Source organism: Drosophila hydei, unplaced genomic scaffold, assembly GCF_003285905.1.
Source record: "Drosophila hydei strain 15085-1641.00,03,60 unplaced genomic scaffold, DhydRS2 tig00008147-arrow-arrow-pilon, whole genome shotgun sequence".
In the NCBI taxonomy this organism is placed as follows: domain Eukaryota; kingdom Metazoa; phylum Arthropoda; class Insecta; order Diptera; family Drosophilidae; genus Drosophila; species Drosophila hydei.
In genome coordinates, this window is record NW_022045851.1 from 424,050 (window position 1) to 439,572 (window position 15,523).

General features: G+C 37.8%; 2 protein-coding genes across 2 annotated transcripts; both read left to right on the forward strand.

Annotated features, from left to right (window-relative positions):
- The first annotated feature begins 10,131 nt into the window (after nt 1-10,131).
- Nucleotides 10,132-12,587, forward strand: LOC111603420 (modular serine protease-like). Its single transcript, XM_023321003.2, has 4 exons — nt 10,132-10,288; nt 10,570-10,873; nt 11,106-12,140; nt 12,209-12,587. Exons 1-4 carry the CDS (start codon nt 10,225-10,227, stop codon nt 12,444-12,446), a joined length of 1,641 nt encoding a protein of 546 aa, XP_023176771.2. The 5' UTR covers nt 10,132-10,224; the 3' UTR covers nt 12,447-12,587.
- A 208-nt stretch (nt 12,588-12,795) lies between these two features.
- LOC111603428 lies at nt 12,796-15,034 on the forward strand. Its single transcript, XM_023321012.2, has 8 exons — nt 12,796-13,167; nt 13,226-13,395; nt 13,462-13,605; nt 13,663-13,872; nt 13,933-14,100; nt 14,157-14,440; nt 14,504-14,649; nt 14,703-15,034. The coding sequence occupies exons 1-8, from the start codon at nt 12,894-12,896 to the stop codon at nt 15,032-15,034; spliced, it is 1,728 nt and encodes a 575-aa protein (XP_023176780.2). The 5' UTR covers nt 12,796-12,893.
- Nucleotides 15,035-15,523: the final 489 nt, after the last annotated feature.

Here is a 15,523-nt window from a genome sequence, read left to right on the forward strand (position 1 = left end):
GGTCTGACTTAGCTTCATAATTTAATTAACAAATGTCTATTTCGTCAATCAAAGGCGATTTCCCTTTATATAAACATTGAAGTCTTTACTGAAACTTATTGCTGTGTTTAATTTTATCAGAATCGATTTTGTGATGAGCCAACGAATTGATGGCTGTGCTGATTGAAATATATATACAACTAATAATATTAGCCATATATTCCATTTCGGGCTGCTCTTAGCTATTCAATTGTATTCCACTCTATAGATACATATATATTCAGTTGTCTTGATGCCTCTTTTTGCTACACACGTCAAATTATGTAAATTTACAACATGATTAAGTTCATCTGTGGGCCTGGTGCTAGGCCTGTGTTTGTTTTGCAATTCAAATGAATTTGATGCTGCTCTTCAAGCGTCCTTTTCAGCCACCCCAGCATCCAATATGGGCACTCTGTGTGTATCTGTGTAAGCATTTAACTATCTATTTGGCTCTGGATCTGTTTTATGCCTGTCGAAAGCAACTGCTGCCTTCTGCTGCTTCTGGCCCCTCGCTTGTTATATAAATTCGTAGCATTTGTTCTCGTTGGCCAAAGTATCAATTGTTGGGCATTTATTTATGCCTAGCTGTAGTTGTAGTTGTTGTTGTTGCTGATGTGCCCTGTCTGCATTTGGCCTGTGCATGTAGTTTATAGCTTATGCTTATAGTTTGGCCGTCGTTTAGCCCAATGCTGAATGAATTTATATTGTTTTTCAAGTGTTTAAACGGCTGCGTCCGGCTAACGGTGCGTATGCGTAATGCCGTTTTAAGCAAATCTAATTTAATGGGCCATAATGCTGTGCCTATGCCAATCCCATTTCGCTTTTAGATGCTGCATGAGAACAAGGCAGACGACCTTGAAGGTCGTATATCTTTGAATTAATTCATTAAATCATAGATCTAATTGAAGAGCAATATAGATGTTCAATTTAAAGCTTGATATTTGCTGTGGCCTTGCTTTCACACAATTTTAATTTATTTACGCAATCAAAAACTGCGCAAAATCTGGTCAAACTGTAGCAAATCAAAGTTAATTGCTGAAATGCATTCAAGTGTGCATTAATAAAGCGAAAGCAGAAAAGAAACAGATCGAGCTGTTACTACCCTAGGAAGTGAGATAAAAACAATCTGCAATATTTTCTCAATTTACGCTGTCTCCGTTTACTAGAGTCCTGCTCAGCCCTTTCCTGCCTCTTACCGTCCACTCCGATTTGTGAGTGGAAAAACTTGAACAACTTTTGCGCTACATTTACGTAGCTTCTCTTTCGGTTCCTGCGACCCTCTCTTTATTCCTCCCCTGTCTATCTGTCTATCTGCTGCTTCTGGGGCTGCGCTTTGGTTGTAGCTCGCTTGTGTTATGTGCTTATTATAAAATAATTAAGTCCTTTAGGAAATTATAGTTCTTGTTGCCTTTGCTTTTGCCATTGCACGTTCTCTCCGATTCGCTTCTTTTTCTCACACAGCTTGCGAGCTGTTCTTGTTGCTTTTGGTTTGTTTCGCTTCACACTGTGATTTCTGTGATTAAACATTTTCAGCATTTTCCTTTTATTATTTTCAAACAAATTCTTATTGCAAGTCAGCAGAGAAAATGTAATTTCTAATGTTTCAATGCGTTCCTTTAAATGATTGCATTAAATATTAAGCAAATATTTACGTTAAATTTACCTAATCAAAATTTCATACTCTGTGTAGTCCAATTAGTTAAATTAATTAAATGTTATAAAAGATTTAAATCGAATTGAATCAATAAGTCTTCCATTTCATCCACTACGCCATAAAACTTACTCCAGCCTCATGAAATACTGTTCAATGTCTCTATATCTATATTTGTGCTTATCTGCTTCTTTTGGCATTTGAGTAATTTATTGTATATCTAATTAATTTGTGCTGTCTACGTAAGTTTTGTTAATTCTCTCTGCTGCCTGTGTCTGTCTGGGCATTGACTTAATGGTCCAACCACTATTCTATGGGCATATCTTCATTAAAGTCGAAGCCTAAATCAGTTGACGGTGCTCATGCATGCAGTGCGTATGTATCTGTATCTGTATTTGTATCTGAATGTCCATTTCGAGTTGTAGCAGACAGGCAGATTCATAGGCTGGGCTACGTCAGATGATCTATGGAATGTGTTGCCTCACTTAAATTTATATATTGCCAGCTAAAAATGCACTTTAAAAGTTCAGACACGGTCCAGGGATCACATCCGCATTTTCCATGCCAAGGGGTATGACAAGTGTTGGTCAACTATAAGCAGAATGTGGTGCGGTAGCAACAGCTACAGCAACTGCCTCTCCAAAGGGACACTTGATAAATGCCCCCATGATACATGAACATCAACAGCAACAACAACCATCGCAGTGGGCAGAAAAAACGGTGCTTGGTTGGGTCGTGTGTAGGGTGAGGTACATAAGCAGGCGGTTGGACTGGAGTCCACTTCTGTTGGTTGCTGCCAGTGCTTGAAACACATGTCCACTCGAAGTGTGAACAGCGCTAGTTTAGAGTTAGCTCATTTGACGCTACACGGCTTCAAATGAGCTGAATAGAGAGCCAAAGCCCCTGGCCGTTCATAACTACCTACTGAAACATATTTCTATAAGAGTTCTCGCCTAAAGTACAAGCTCGAATTTACTATCGAAAAGTAATATTCAAAAGTTTTTAATAGGTTTACACAATTTAGGAGTTGTCTACAAACCATTTCATACTTTTGTGCTGCGCATCACCTTTCACAGTAAACTTTTTGGCTGAGTGATAAAATTACAGCTGGAACAGCAGCACATGGACAGATGTATGCATTAACGACTTGCATCAAGTTTTGTGTGTGAAATATTTCCCATATTTCAAGACTCGACTATCAACTGAAACAAAGTCTCGTCTTTGATTGAATTCTGCTTTTAGTCGCACAGCTATAAGCAGCAATATTTGCAATAAGAGAATATTGCAATATTCTCTAAGGTCAATGCAAATCGAGCCATCATAAATATTTGCATTGGTTACTCTTAGTCACATTGCAGCTCGCTTGCTGTGGCAGATAATGCATACATAGCGCGCATCACTTGCAGCGCTTATCGCTTGGCAATTATCAAATTATCCAGGGTACACAAGCCATCGCGCTCAAACTTGGAATGAGCAAACAAGCCTTTCAAATGGAATTAGCATGCAAACTAATTCAGTCTATGCTAGGCATTGACTGCACCCACTCCACGCATGCACAGCACTCATTCTCGAGTTGCTTTTAGTCAATCCAGCTGATAGTTGACTGCCAGATGTGTGTGGGTGTGTGTGCATTTACCTGCAAGGAATTGCAGCACTCAAGCAAATTGTTTGCACAGCAGCAACAGCTACAACCACGACAGCAAGCGGTAAACAAAGGCGCAGCGCGTTGGTCCTCGAACGTGACAAGGCAGCTACTGCTGCCACTGTTGCGACTGCTGACCTGTTAACTGAATTGAAAACACACAAGCCGTGATTCACGTCCAAAATCTCACTGACCAGCCACAAATGTTGCACATCACTTGACCAAGTTAATGAAACGTAACGCAAAATGCAATTAGGCCGCCGGCATAAGAGCTACAAATTAATTCCGCACTCGCAACTGTTCGTTCGATGCTAGGCCAAACAACAATCAATTGTGGGCCCAAAAATGAGCCCGACAAAATCGTTAATCAAATTAAAATTTATTTACCATTTGGTTGAGTGCAGCACAGCTAACAAATTTTTCATTCGCCCCTTCTCTGAACAAAACAAAACTAACAACATGTGTAGAGCAGCAAATAACAAGGCTAGAGATGGGCTCGTGCCTGTGGGCTCGTGCCCATCGAATACGAGTAGAACTATCGCTTTATTATTATATACTTTTATCTTGTATTCACATTTACTTAGAATAAATTATTATTATATATAGATTTTCTTCCCAAAATAATTAAAATACGCAACTTGTGTATTGCACGAGCTCAGCTCTGACTTGATATCTGCAAATCTGTAACTACATCTGATATATCTGTACGTATATCTATGTGCCCATGCAGTTGCAACTGAATGTGTGGGATATCTACATGTGGTGTGCATAATTTGAAAGCTCAGTTTTTGGGTCTTTTCGGTTTCGGCTTCGGTTCGGTCTGTGGGTGCGGATGTCGTGCGGAGTTTGTTCTTTGGACGTTTTTCGTTCGTCCAACGTTTCGTTTGTCTAGCGCATAAATTTCCATGACAATTGCCTGTTGTTCGACGTGCATTGTGAATGACATTGTTCTTGCTATTGTTGTTGTTGCTGATGTTGACATTTTGCCATTTTAATTAGGCAGCATCCTGTCAGCTGCAGCTGCAGATGCAGCTGTCCGTCTGCCAGCCATTTGCTTTGATTATGAGCATTTGAGCTCTGATTTAACGGTAGCGCTGTGTGCACTAACTGGCCACGCCCACCAAAAGCAAATGTTCAGCTATTGTGAATTCATTTTGATTTCATTACAACCACTCATATATTTAACAAATTTTTCACAAACTCTTTTTAATATATTAAAAACTTTTTTAGAAATATTAAAATTAAGCTTTTTAGTTAAGCCTGCAGCTGCTGTCAATGCTGCCAAATAAATTAAATATGCCACATACCACAAGAGTCCGTTTCCGTTAATGGTTCGCACACACACACACACATATGCACACAGACACGCATTTATACCTGACTTTTGTGTGCATATTTTACTTGCTAATTTCGAAAGCCTTTTTATTTGCAACAACAAACTTTTGCATCCGCCAAAGCACACACACACACCCACACAAACACACATACACTGGCTCACGTAGACACGAAATATTTGTCAATGCCCGTACAAACACTAATGCAAACAAACACACAGACACACACGCATACCGAACAGACGACCACGCCATCGTTTCCGTTTCCGCGTCCCCTTTTTTTATATTTTTCAGCACACGTGCGTGTCTGCGGCTCTTGGTATGTGTGTGTGCGGTTGTGGGTGTGTGCGTAGGTACGCCTGTTGACAATTTGGTGGTAAAATGCAGTGGCCTTCCCGGAAAGCTTAATAAATTACAACAACTTTGCTTGAAAACTACAATAACAAATAAGAGCTTTGCGGCTGGGCGCTCGCGACTGTATAACACTCGTTCAGGTAATATTATTTATATGTATATCTGTGCAGCAGTGATCTACTTCTAACATTATGATAACTTAGCTACATTATGATAATTTAGCTCTAACAGGAAGATATGGTGTATTTTCGATTTGCCAAGCTCCCTTAAGGCGTTTATATATATAATTTGCTGTCATCTATTTTCTTATATATTCTTTTTGTAAGTTTTATTTAATTTTTTTCTTATGGCATGTAATACGAGGTAATCATTTTTGTAAATAACTCATCCAATTTCCTTATTATCTATACAAATTGGTAATTTGACTTCATTTTATAAGCGTAACGTGAATACCACACAAAATGGAAACATCCAATTTATTTTGGGTGTTCCTCCAATGAATGTAAAAATCATATTTGAAGTCATAACGGTTTTTGAATATTATGTGTGCTAAAACTATTCATTTGATTTAGAAATTCCATCTAGAACAAAAGATGTTCAACATAAAAACAATTTCCACTTCATGAGAAAGGATAACAACAGAAATTCAGCTGTCCTTGAGCAGCTTCACATTCTGAATTTTTGGTAATGTTAACTTATTTTCTATCTAAGCACACCTATAAGCAGGTAATCATATGAAGGAAGTTGTTATCATGTCTAAAAACTGTAGTAATAATAACAAAATAGCTATCAACTATTTAAGATCTATAAAGTTGGGTTTCCACATATAAATATATTAATTTTAACTGCATGTTTATAGTACTTATTCCAACATTTCTTATTCCCTGTTATATACTACTTAATATTTCAAGTCCAGCAATGTGTACATGTCCGACAATATAGTCAGCTTTCTAAATACCTAATTAGTTCATGTAATTCGGTTTATTTCAGTTGCAACTTCGTGTGCGCACGTGCCACATGCAACTAGAATTGGATAGACCAAATGGACGGTACTACGTGCGTTTGCATCGTTTCGTTCCATATGTTAATTCCATTTGTACGGATAATTTCTTTTAACTGCTTGTCAAGTCCTTGAAAATGTGTGCTTTCTCTCCAATTATTATTTAATTGATTTAAAAAGTAGCACGGACTGCCAAAAAAATTAATAACATGAATTACTTTTAATTATAAATTCAAAATAAAAGATAGTTGAGAGCAGCTTAAAGCCACAAAAGTCAGCATAAGCTTGGAGAATTACTTCAATTTAAGCGTCGCAGAAACATAATTAAAATATGTGAAGACACATGGGCTACATAAGCATAGCTAGCTGCAGGTTAAAACAGCCGCATGCAGCACTGGGGCAACAGAAGCGGCCCAAAGAAGCGGAAACTAAGTCAACAACTTTCCATTTTGTCAATGGCTGCTGCTGCTGTTGCTGCTTGGCTGAGTTGTTTGGCTTAGCTGGGCTCGTCCACTCCGTCTCCTTCTCATCGTCGTTCTGTAAGTGACACACACTCTGCATATGAAACTAGAAATAATTTTTCAATTCACAAATGAAACTTTTCACACACAGACACACGCACGCAGCTGCAGATCTAAGAGAAACTTTAAAGTTTGCAAACGCAGCTCCCCCAAAGGCCAGCGGTAAACCAGAAGGGGGTCGGGGAACTGGTGGCTTTGTTGCTGCCCAGTTCAGTTGCAATCGTCATTTGCAATGTACTCTCTCCGCTCTGCTGTGTATTTCTTGGTGTTTTTCACCACTGCTGGGCTGCCTTTCCTTTCTGACGCCGCAAACTCCAGAAGGAAATTACAAACCGAAAGTAAACGCCAAGAGCGCAGACCCAGACCAAGGGGCGACCCTACCTACCCTACCAGTTTTCACTGGGTAGTTGTTGAGTGTCAGTATCATATCCTGTGCCAAAAGTGCAAACCAGCCCCCAATCCCCATACACAGCACCCTCCTGTGGCCCGACAACGAGTGCTGCTGCACATTACAAATGAATAATTTATGCGCGTGTTCAACTGCAGATGGATGGAGCTGAAGCAGCAACCAGCCACTCGCAGGCCAGCCGAGGAACGCGGTGGGGCAACCGAAACTGGGAGAGCGGCTAACAACATAGTCCTGGTCAACGCCAAATGAGTTGTGGCAGCGTCTCGCTGGTGCCGTAAAAGCCAATGCCAGGCAGCCGGATAGCTGTTGCTCGGCACAAACTAAAATTTCGAGCTCTCTCCTCCGGCTGCTACGTGCAGCAGCTGAATATGGCTCTGGAGGGGTGTGAAAATTATCTGCTTGCCACCAAAAAGTAGACGGAAGAAAGCATCAGCTCCAAAGTTATTAGAGCAAAATTTTTGCCTTTGCCTAAGTAATGGCCAAGTGCATATCTCTCAGCACATATTGAGTTATGACTTAATTGGATAAGAGCCAGCTACATCTATATATAAATACATATATATATCTATATATATGTATTACACGTACCCAGGCAACCGCAAACTTTGGCTAAAAGTTTTGAAGACCTTCCTTTTTGGTAGTGGCCGCAAAATTGTGTTGTGGATTCCACTTGGGCTTCGTCTGCCGTTGGCTAAGTGAAGTAGGCGACAGTTTTGGTTAGTTGAAAGTTCTCGCGGCGAGTTTTAAGCTTTATTAATTGGACAATGCCTCTAGCACACTAGTTGTTTTATATATATTTTATATAGTGAAATTCTATAAAAACTTTTCTTAATTTAAAAAATTCGAATAATTTTCATATCAAAATTAATTGCTTTTACCGGTTAATAAGATTTTAATAACATTGGCATTCAACGATCCATGCTGCTGATTATGCTTGCTAAAATATATGAGAGTTTGTATTTTAATAATAATTATTCATTTACCAAGCTTAAAAGTGTTTTAGCTCAGAAGTGACGACACCAATGTAAGTACCTCAGAGTCGATATTTTACAAAGGCTGTTGCAGTTGACACAGTTGGAAACAACAGCAACACTGCAGAAAATAAAAGAAATTGTAACAACGACAAAGTGACAATACAATTTGTGCTCATTTCTCAGTATATAGTATCTATGTGAGTGTCTGTCAGCTCTTGTCAATCTATATAACGTATACGCCCCTTTGGCGAAATGCCGCTTTTCGTTGTCGCTTGCCATTTCGTGAATCACAACAGCGCATACTGTTGTTGTCAATTTACAAACAATTCCATTGTCACTCTATGCACTCTACGTTGCAAACAGGGTGCGGCTCCCCTCTTGGCTCTATGTGTATGGCTTTACAACAACATCAAACGTTGCCTTTGCTGTGCTGCTAACATTTTAATTTTTAATACAACCCTCGCAACTCCCAACTCTTGGCTCAATACGCATTTGAAACTCTAAACACACTTTAAATGGCTTCGCTCTCGTTTTAATTCAATTTAAAATATTTAATTTCTACAAAGGCACAAAGGAGATACAAGTGCAATTACAACAATGTAGTGTTCTTATTAGAGCTTCCATTTAGAGCGGCATTAAAACGTTTTATATTAGGGACAATTTGAACTATAGTGCATGGCCATAAGTGGTCCTATAAATCAACTGTTAAATGTGATAGATTAAACTTTTGACTCTGATATACAAAAATATTATTTTCTGTCATTTAGTTAAAATTTAATAAATAAATGATTTCTTATATGCACATATTACTGATAAGAATAACTGGAACACCTTTCTAACAATCAGAGTGCTTTTGTCGGCAGTACCCGACAAGAAAATACCCTAAATGCTGCGTAGTGTTATTATTACAACGAACTTACTTATGCGGTAGCTGTGATTTGGATCCGCTTATGGACTTGTCGATTGTTGAATAACATGTTTAGTTTAGAGTGTAATAATGATATCCAGAAGTGTGTATCTATTGTGTGACATAATTTTTTTCAAATTTAGAAAATCTGTGTATTCACAGCAGTTAATATGGTAAATTTGACATCTTCAGCTCTTCTGGTATTTAAGCTAAGTCTAAAAGTCTAAAATAAAATAAAAATCAATAAGTTTTGTTCCTTATGAGATAGCTACTCGCATTCGTACGAACAGACTAACATAGTTAGAGACCTATTAGGCTCATCGTCCTGATCAAAAATTAAAATACTTTATGACAGCTGCCATGCCTCATGCGGTGCATAAACAAATTATTTATCATGAATTCCCATTTCAAATGCGTTGAGCTTATGAAAATTGCAAGATCAAATTATCAGCAATAGAAACTGATTCCTCCGATGGAAACTTAACACCTGAATAAAGTTACTTTGGCATCGGAGCTGTGAAATCTGATCTTATTGTTCTAAAAAATGGAACTGTATTTTTCTCTATCTGCCAGGCTTAGTTTTTTTCATTCTATCATTCAGTTACAAAGGGTTGCCTTTAATTTGAATTCAAATGGTAAATCCAGTTTTTTAATCAATGGGTAGGCAACGAGTGTGCAATGAAACATTCAAGTGCGAAAAACTCGCTTTGAACAATTTTCTAACGAAGTTGGCAAAACGAAACGCCCAAAAAAAAAAAGAAAACAAAAAACATGGGAAAAATAAATTGAAAAACTATGAATTTAAAATGAAAGAGGGTTCACTCGAGTGTGTGAATGTTTTGGCGGCTTTGATCGACTTCGCCTTTCAATTTGCAGACACAATACAAACGCGATAAAAAGCAACACAAATGTTTACAAATCTAAGAGGAATCGACAATTGCGAGCTCGTATTGACAAATAAAAATTCCCCAGTTTTCATTTTAAATAAATGATAAATATATTTTATATTTATATTATAATTCAAAATTGATTAATATCAAAAGTAATCCTTATAGTACTTACGACAAACATAAAATAAACAATTTTTATTGGCTTTCAATTAATATAAATAAACTTTATAAATTGTAAATATATAAATATTTATAAATATATTAAAATATATATAAATATATATAAATATATATCTATATATGCATAAAGCGCTTACGCCCCTTTAATTGACTATTAAAATATGCGACATAAAAAAGCAAAAACAAAATAAATGCCATGAGCAATGAAACCTTTGCGATTCGATCGAAAATGCGCTTAGCATATTAAACATTCAGTACGCAAATAGAATTTGACGCGAACAGTCGACTTGCAACGCAACACAATAATATTTCTTGTTCAACTGGACGTCGAATAGCCTTTAATGTTTCAAGTATTACAAAGAGAGCTGTTTGGAATTTGCTTGGTACTACTCAGCCTGCAATATGGTAACAAAAATTTCGTCATATATTTAACTAAAAGTGCTCTAGTAAGAGAGCGCCCCTAGGAGATACCTTTCTTACTAGAGCATTATATATATATTTATATATATATATATATATATATATATATATATATATATTAAAAGTAAAGCATGTAGTGTGGAAGGTATACAGGAATATACATATAATACTTTAAAACTTTTGAGTTGCGAGCTCGTTTGAGTTCCATTTTCAACGGCTTTAAGTTTTAAAAACTATTGAATTCCACATTTTTCCAATATTTACAGCCTATGAAACAGAAGCGGGAATGCCCAAGGTCCCCAATAACAAATTCGAATGCAAGGATGGCAAGCGCATTGACCATTCTCTTATTTGCGATGGTAATAAGAATTGTTTAGATGGAAGCGATGAGACATTTGAAGTTTGTCACGATTTCAAGTGCGACAAACTTCGTTGCAGTTACGGCGGCTGTATCGAAACTACCAATATGTGTGATGGCAAAAATGATTGCTGGGATGGTACAGACGAGTACATTTTCGATTGTAGTAGCGAAACACATCTATTCAATACATTTATCAGTGGTGAATGCACGTAAGCTAGTCGGGTGTGCCCGACTAGGAGGTACTTTCAACCTTGCGCAGAGCTGACATTCCTATTACGTAGAGTGCACAGTAAACATTCGAGTAAGTGTATGTGTGCATGTATAAAAGAACCGTAAAATTACAAAAAAGCAACTCTGCGCAGGCTTCACGGTATCTCCTACTCGCGCACTTGAACATTCTTATTTTACATTTATTTTTTATAACTTATTTTATTTTTTTAGTGATAGCCAACACAGCCAGTTTCAATGCAGACAATCAAAAGAATGTCTGTCCTACTACGAAGTGTGCGATGGCGTTGAGAATTGCTCCGACAAATCGGATGAATCACCTGAGCTTTGCGTGGGCACCATTTGTCTCGAAGGCACCTTCCGCTGTGCATACGGCGCCTGCATTTCCAAAACTGCACTATGTAATCATGTAACCGATTGTCGCGATGGCTCTGATGAAATTGCTTCCATATGCAGCAAAGACTTCAATATGTCGTGGTATACAAATCTCTGGCAAAAACAGGATATACCAGACACAATTGACACCACCACGATCCGGATTTCACATGAAAATGAGAAAAGCTGCAAAGTGATCGGGGCTAATGTGCATCTTAAAACTATGTATAACGGTCTACCATATTTGGGCGAAGGAACCGTACCACATATGACGACGGTGAGACTCAGTTGCGGCTTTAATTTTGTGCGCCAGGGCAGCGATGTGAACACATGCGACAACGGTGAATGGATGGCACCTTGGATCGAATGCATCAAAGGCTGCAAGAGCAGCACGATCACAAATGATCGCAGCATTCAAGCCGTTTGCACTTATGAGGACGAAATCGTCGACTGCTCCACACTGCTCCACTTGCCCAAAACTATTGCCACCACAAAGTGTGCTCAGGGCTATAAGCACACTGAGGCTATTGCTCAGGGCGAAGTTGAGTGCAAAGTTGGTGGCTTTTGGCGCAGGCGTAATGCAGTGTCCGTAAAATTAAAGTGCATACCCGACTGTGGCAGGACTTTTGATACGGTTAAGGGCGATCCGTGGGTGGTTAGTGTATTTAAGCGCATGGGGCCTGATAGACATAACTTTCAGTGCCTGGGCACAATTATAAATCCTTCCTATGTCCTAACTGTGACCAGTTGCTTTCAACACATGCGAGGCATAACCGAATATTCCATAATAATGGGCAATCATACAAACAGCTTCAACCCGAACAGGGAGCACGGCTACGATGTGCGCCACATTAGCACGATCATCAGCAAATTGTGAGCAAAGAAATGAAAGAAGAAGCGGTTTATATAAAACGTAATTGTATTTCTCTGCATATTTCCAGCAAGCCTCTAGTACTGCTTAAAATGGTAAATCCATTTGTACTCTCAGCGAAGGAACGACCCATTTGCCTTGAAGAAATCGCGAATGATTACAATGGACCGAAACCATTGCCTCAGGGAATGGCTGTAGTCAATAAGAAAAATGGCACTAGCTCCTTGACACATGTTTCAAATATCACACACATTATCGATTTCCAGGACTTTCGGGATAGTATTAAAGATGAAATCGAACAAGCATGATCAACATGAAAACTGTAATAATTTATGAGTATATTTATATACGCACACGTCATTAATCTTCTGTTCTATTCAAAACTGTCGTATTCAATAAATTTTAAAACTAAAGTTAAATAAACTTCAATAAATCTAAATAAAGAGAAATTTCTTCTATTGCTTTTCATTTATTTCTTATATTTACAGCTTCATATTTAGTAGTAGTAATATCTGGAGTAGTAAGCATTCAATTGCTGTCAAAATTTGACTGAGTATTGGGGTCCACGACTATGAAGCTGTACTTGGGTTCAGTCATGAACATTTTGATTTTAACACACTAACAACACTTTATTTTATATATGTTTTTTTTTATTATACTTAATTAGATATATTTTAATTGTAGTTTTATACAATTTTAAGTGTTTTTTAAACCAATTTTAAGACACTCCCACACGTATTGCAATAAAAAAAACTATGTTCAAGAGACTTTCCGCACCAGATGTAGCTCTCGCTAAGAAGTTGGCGCCTTGGGAGAAAATCAAATGGAAGGATGATCAACTGCAGTCCATCTATACTGACTGGGGCAAATACTTTACTAAGAATTCGCATCTGAACCTTGGTACTCAATATCTTGATGCTGCCTTAAAGATACGCCCCGAAAACTCTAAAGCCCTCATAAGGAGAAATCAGGTGAAGCTGGCCGAGGGGCGGCCGATGGAGGTGCTCGCTGATGCGATGAAATCAAAGAGTTAAGAGTGAAACGTTGCATAAAATATATTATTATATAATATGTTCGCAAATCACAGATATTATTGGGAAGAATATTCATCGCGGCTCATGTCACGAATTTGATTTGCAGATTTGTGATGCACTCCTGGAGTCGAATCAGTTTGAGGAAGCAAAAAGATTCGCTCACTCCAACCTGAAGGCTCTGAACCATTCGCAAATGTTATCTATGCAGAAACGTATAGCTGTGGTGGGTAAAATGTATATCAGCCCAGAACGATCAGCAGTAATGATCTATTTCCTAACTTATTTATAGGCTAATAGTGTTTTATGTCACGTGCTATCCCCTTCAACAGAATTACCTTTGTATAGACTGAAAAAAAATATGATAGCAGATAAGGCCACGAAGCCCAAAGTCGTGAAGTCCGACTGTGATGTGCTCAGCATACAAGCAAAAGAGGTAAGAAAATCAAATTTTCTGAGCACTATTTTAGTTTAAAATAAATATTTTTTTCAGCCAAAGATTCTTTCGCCACTGGGAAAAAAGCGTCATGAACGTCGGCTTATAGCATTTTCCCAGGTATATGTGCCCTACGCTTGGAAGGACATTATATTTCTGAAGAACATACGCGACAATCCGAATCTTCTAGTAAAGCAGAGTATTGAGTCATCAGATTTTTTGCAAACTTTGGTCAATGATAGGTACAACACAGTGCGAAGCTTTACCGTAAGTTTTTACATAAAATACGCTTGAACTTAAAACGATGCTCATTCTACCTTTTCTTAGAGAATGCTGCATGCCCGCCAGCCCATCTACAGCAAACAGTATATGAATACGGACCTCTACCGCAAGAACCATCAGGATAACTTCTTTCGCATACAGTATCAAACGAGGCGTAATATGTTCTCGATACTGCAAAATATTCGAGCTTTGATTAAGAAAAATGACCTAACTGTAAGCCACTAATATACTTGTATATATATATTTAATTCACATGTTATCCGTTTTAGAAATTAACAAAATATGTGACCGATGTAATGGACTCCTATGTGGCAATCAAAACGCACCGAATCATGCCTTGGAAATTTGAATTTATTAATGAGGTCTTCAACTACTTGGGTTTGGCCCGCATTAATAAATACAAAATTCCAAGCAATCTTAATACATTGGGGCGATCAAATCTGATAACTCTACTTGGGATTCCGAAAAATATTTCAAATATTTGCAATGTAATAAATAATAATTTAGTTCAGATCAAAAAAGAGAAGATCGGCGACACGAAAGACACCTTCAAGTTAGATCTTATACGCATACACAACTATTCATTTACGATAATTATATTTAATTTGTATTACAGAAATCGCATTAGTTATTTAGAGAATCGCCTGCGATTCGCCACGTATACCATAGAGCGCTGTTTTTTGTACCACGAGCAGGCACAGGCGAGCCTGGATAATCATTCCTTTGATAAGTGCTGCCTTCTCGCCCGCAAGTCAATGGATGGTATGTTTTAATCACTTGTCTTGTAATCAACTCTCTGTCATAATGTCTTACAGAAGCCAACCGGGGTCATCACTATGTATGGGGTGTTTTGAGCGCCCTCATCGCCTGTAAAGCACACACAGTGTTGGGAAAAGTTGAAAAACAGAAGGAAACACTGAAAGAAGCGCTAAACTTCGCCAAGCATCTGAAGAACATTGATCTCATTCTGTTTATTGACATTTGTCTCAAGATAAACAACGAGGAAATTGAGTTGAAGAATTATCTAACTGGAACCGATGGCTACGTTAAACGTCCGCAGCGTCGCCTAATCTCAAGCATTGAGAACTCTGAAAGCTCTATCAATACAAATTCCAATATAATTGCACCCGAAATGCGTCATGAATAATATTTATGTTACTTATATATAATATTATAATATGTATATACACATGTATATATGTATATATATATATAAAAATATACAGATATATATATATATATCTATATATATATATATGTATATATATATTTTAATATATAAATATAATTATATAAAATTTACTATCGCAGCTGCCATTCGAGTATGTCCAAAAGTTTCGACTTTGCGGAAAAACTTAGTGAGGTTTTTCAATCTTCCTTTCTAGATGTGCTGCTTGGGCGAAAGTTTTGTTAAAGCAGAAATGCCGCAAAACACACGAAGGAGGAAACATTAACGCGTCGTGGACATTCAATCACTGCAAGTGCTGCAACAACATTAGCAACAACAACTTTTCTTAAAACTTTCCGCTCTCGTCTTATTTATAAACATTAAATATTTCTTCCAAAAGTTGACAGCATTTTCTAAATTCCAGCTGTGGGCATTTTTATTCTATTATCAATTACGCAAATCTCGATT